This window comes from Volvox carteri (assembly GCF_000143455.1).
Source record: "Volvox carteri f. nagariensis unplaced genomic scaffold VOLCAscaffold_81, whole genome shotgun sequence".
NCBI lineage: Eukaryota > Viridiplantae > Chlorophyta > Chlorophyceae > Chlamydomonadales > Volvocaceae > Volvox > Volvox carteri.
The window spans coordinates 50,214-50,984 of NW_003307624.1; the positions used below are offsets into that span (position 1 = coordinate 50,214).

A 771-nucleotide genomic window follows, 5' to 3' on the forward strand; every position below is an offset into this window, starting at 1 on the left:
AAGGTGGTGTACTCAAATTCCAAAATCTTCTTTGCGCACACACACACAGTCATAGGCCATCGTCATAGGAGCCAAACAATCAAACGCCCACGACATTATTGTTACTCCTACATCAATCTCGTCATGAATAGGATGTCGTACGTACATAGGATGTCGTACATGTGCAACAGAGCTACGCTCCCCTTAAATATATGTATGGAAACTATTTCCATTTTCAACTTAACACCGTACAAAACCACAAAACCCGACGATCGGTTAGACGAAGCCGGGGAACCCGCGCAAAACCGTGCCACCTCCCCGCCCCTCTCCTCTCCCCTCCCCTCCCTCTCTATCCGTCAGGCTGAACGTGCTACCCGGGCCGTACTTCGCCCGTACGTTTCCGATATGCCGGCGTACGGTACGATACGGTAAAGCAGCATACAGGAAGAGTACGACAGGCAGCTCATACCGTATGTAGTATGGTTTGGTTTGGCGGCCTGTCTGCCTGTCTGTCTGTCCGTCTGGCGAACTCCTAGGTAGGCGCCAGGCCCGCCAACGGTTTAGTCAACAACCGGAAGCGGGCGCCGCCGCCGCCGCCGCGGCGGCGGCGGCGGCGGGCGGCGGCGGCGAGGAGTACAGATCCAGCGCCGCCACAGCGGGACTATATAGTACGACAGAGCGCCGTGACGTTGTACGACCGAACAGCGCATCCGCCAGCTCCGCAGGCGGCGACTCCCGCGGCGTCACGGGGCCAGTGATACTTTTGCTGCGGCCGCCAACCAGCGGCGGCGG

The 771-nt window shown here is 58.2% G+C and overlaps 1 protein-coding gene across 1 annotated transcript in view; it reads left to right on the top strand.

Moving 5' to 3' along the window:
- VOLCADRAFT_99010 (uncharacterized protein) overlaps positions 1–771 on the top strand; it is a gene marked incomplete at both ends in the record, with an annotated part of 2,114 nt that overhangs the window by 675 nt on the left and 668 nt on the right. The window contains one exon of the mRNA XM_002957827.1: positions 340–397. Within this exon, the coding sequence (XP_002957873.1) occupies positions 340–397 (58 nt within the window). The remainder of the gene's footprint in view (positions 1–339; positions 398–771) is intronic.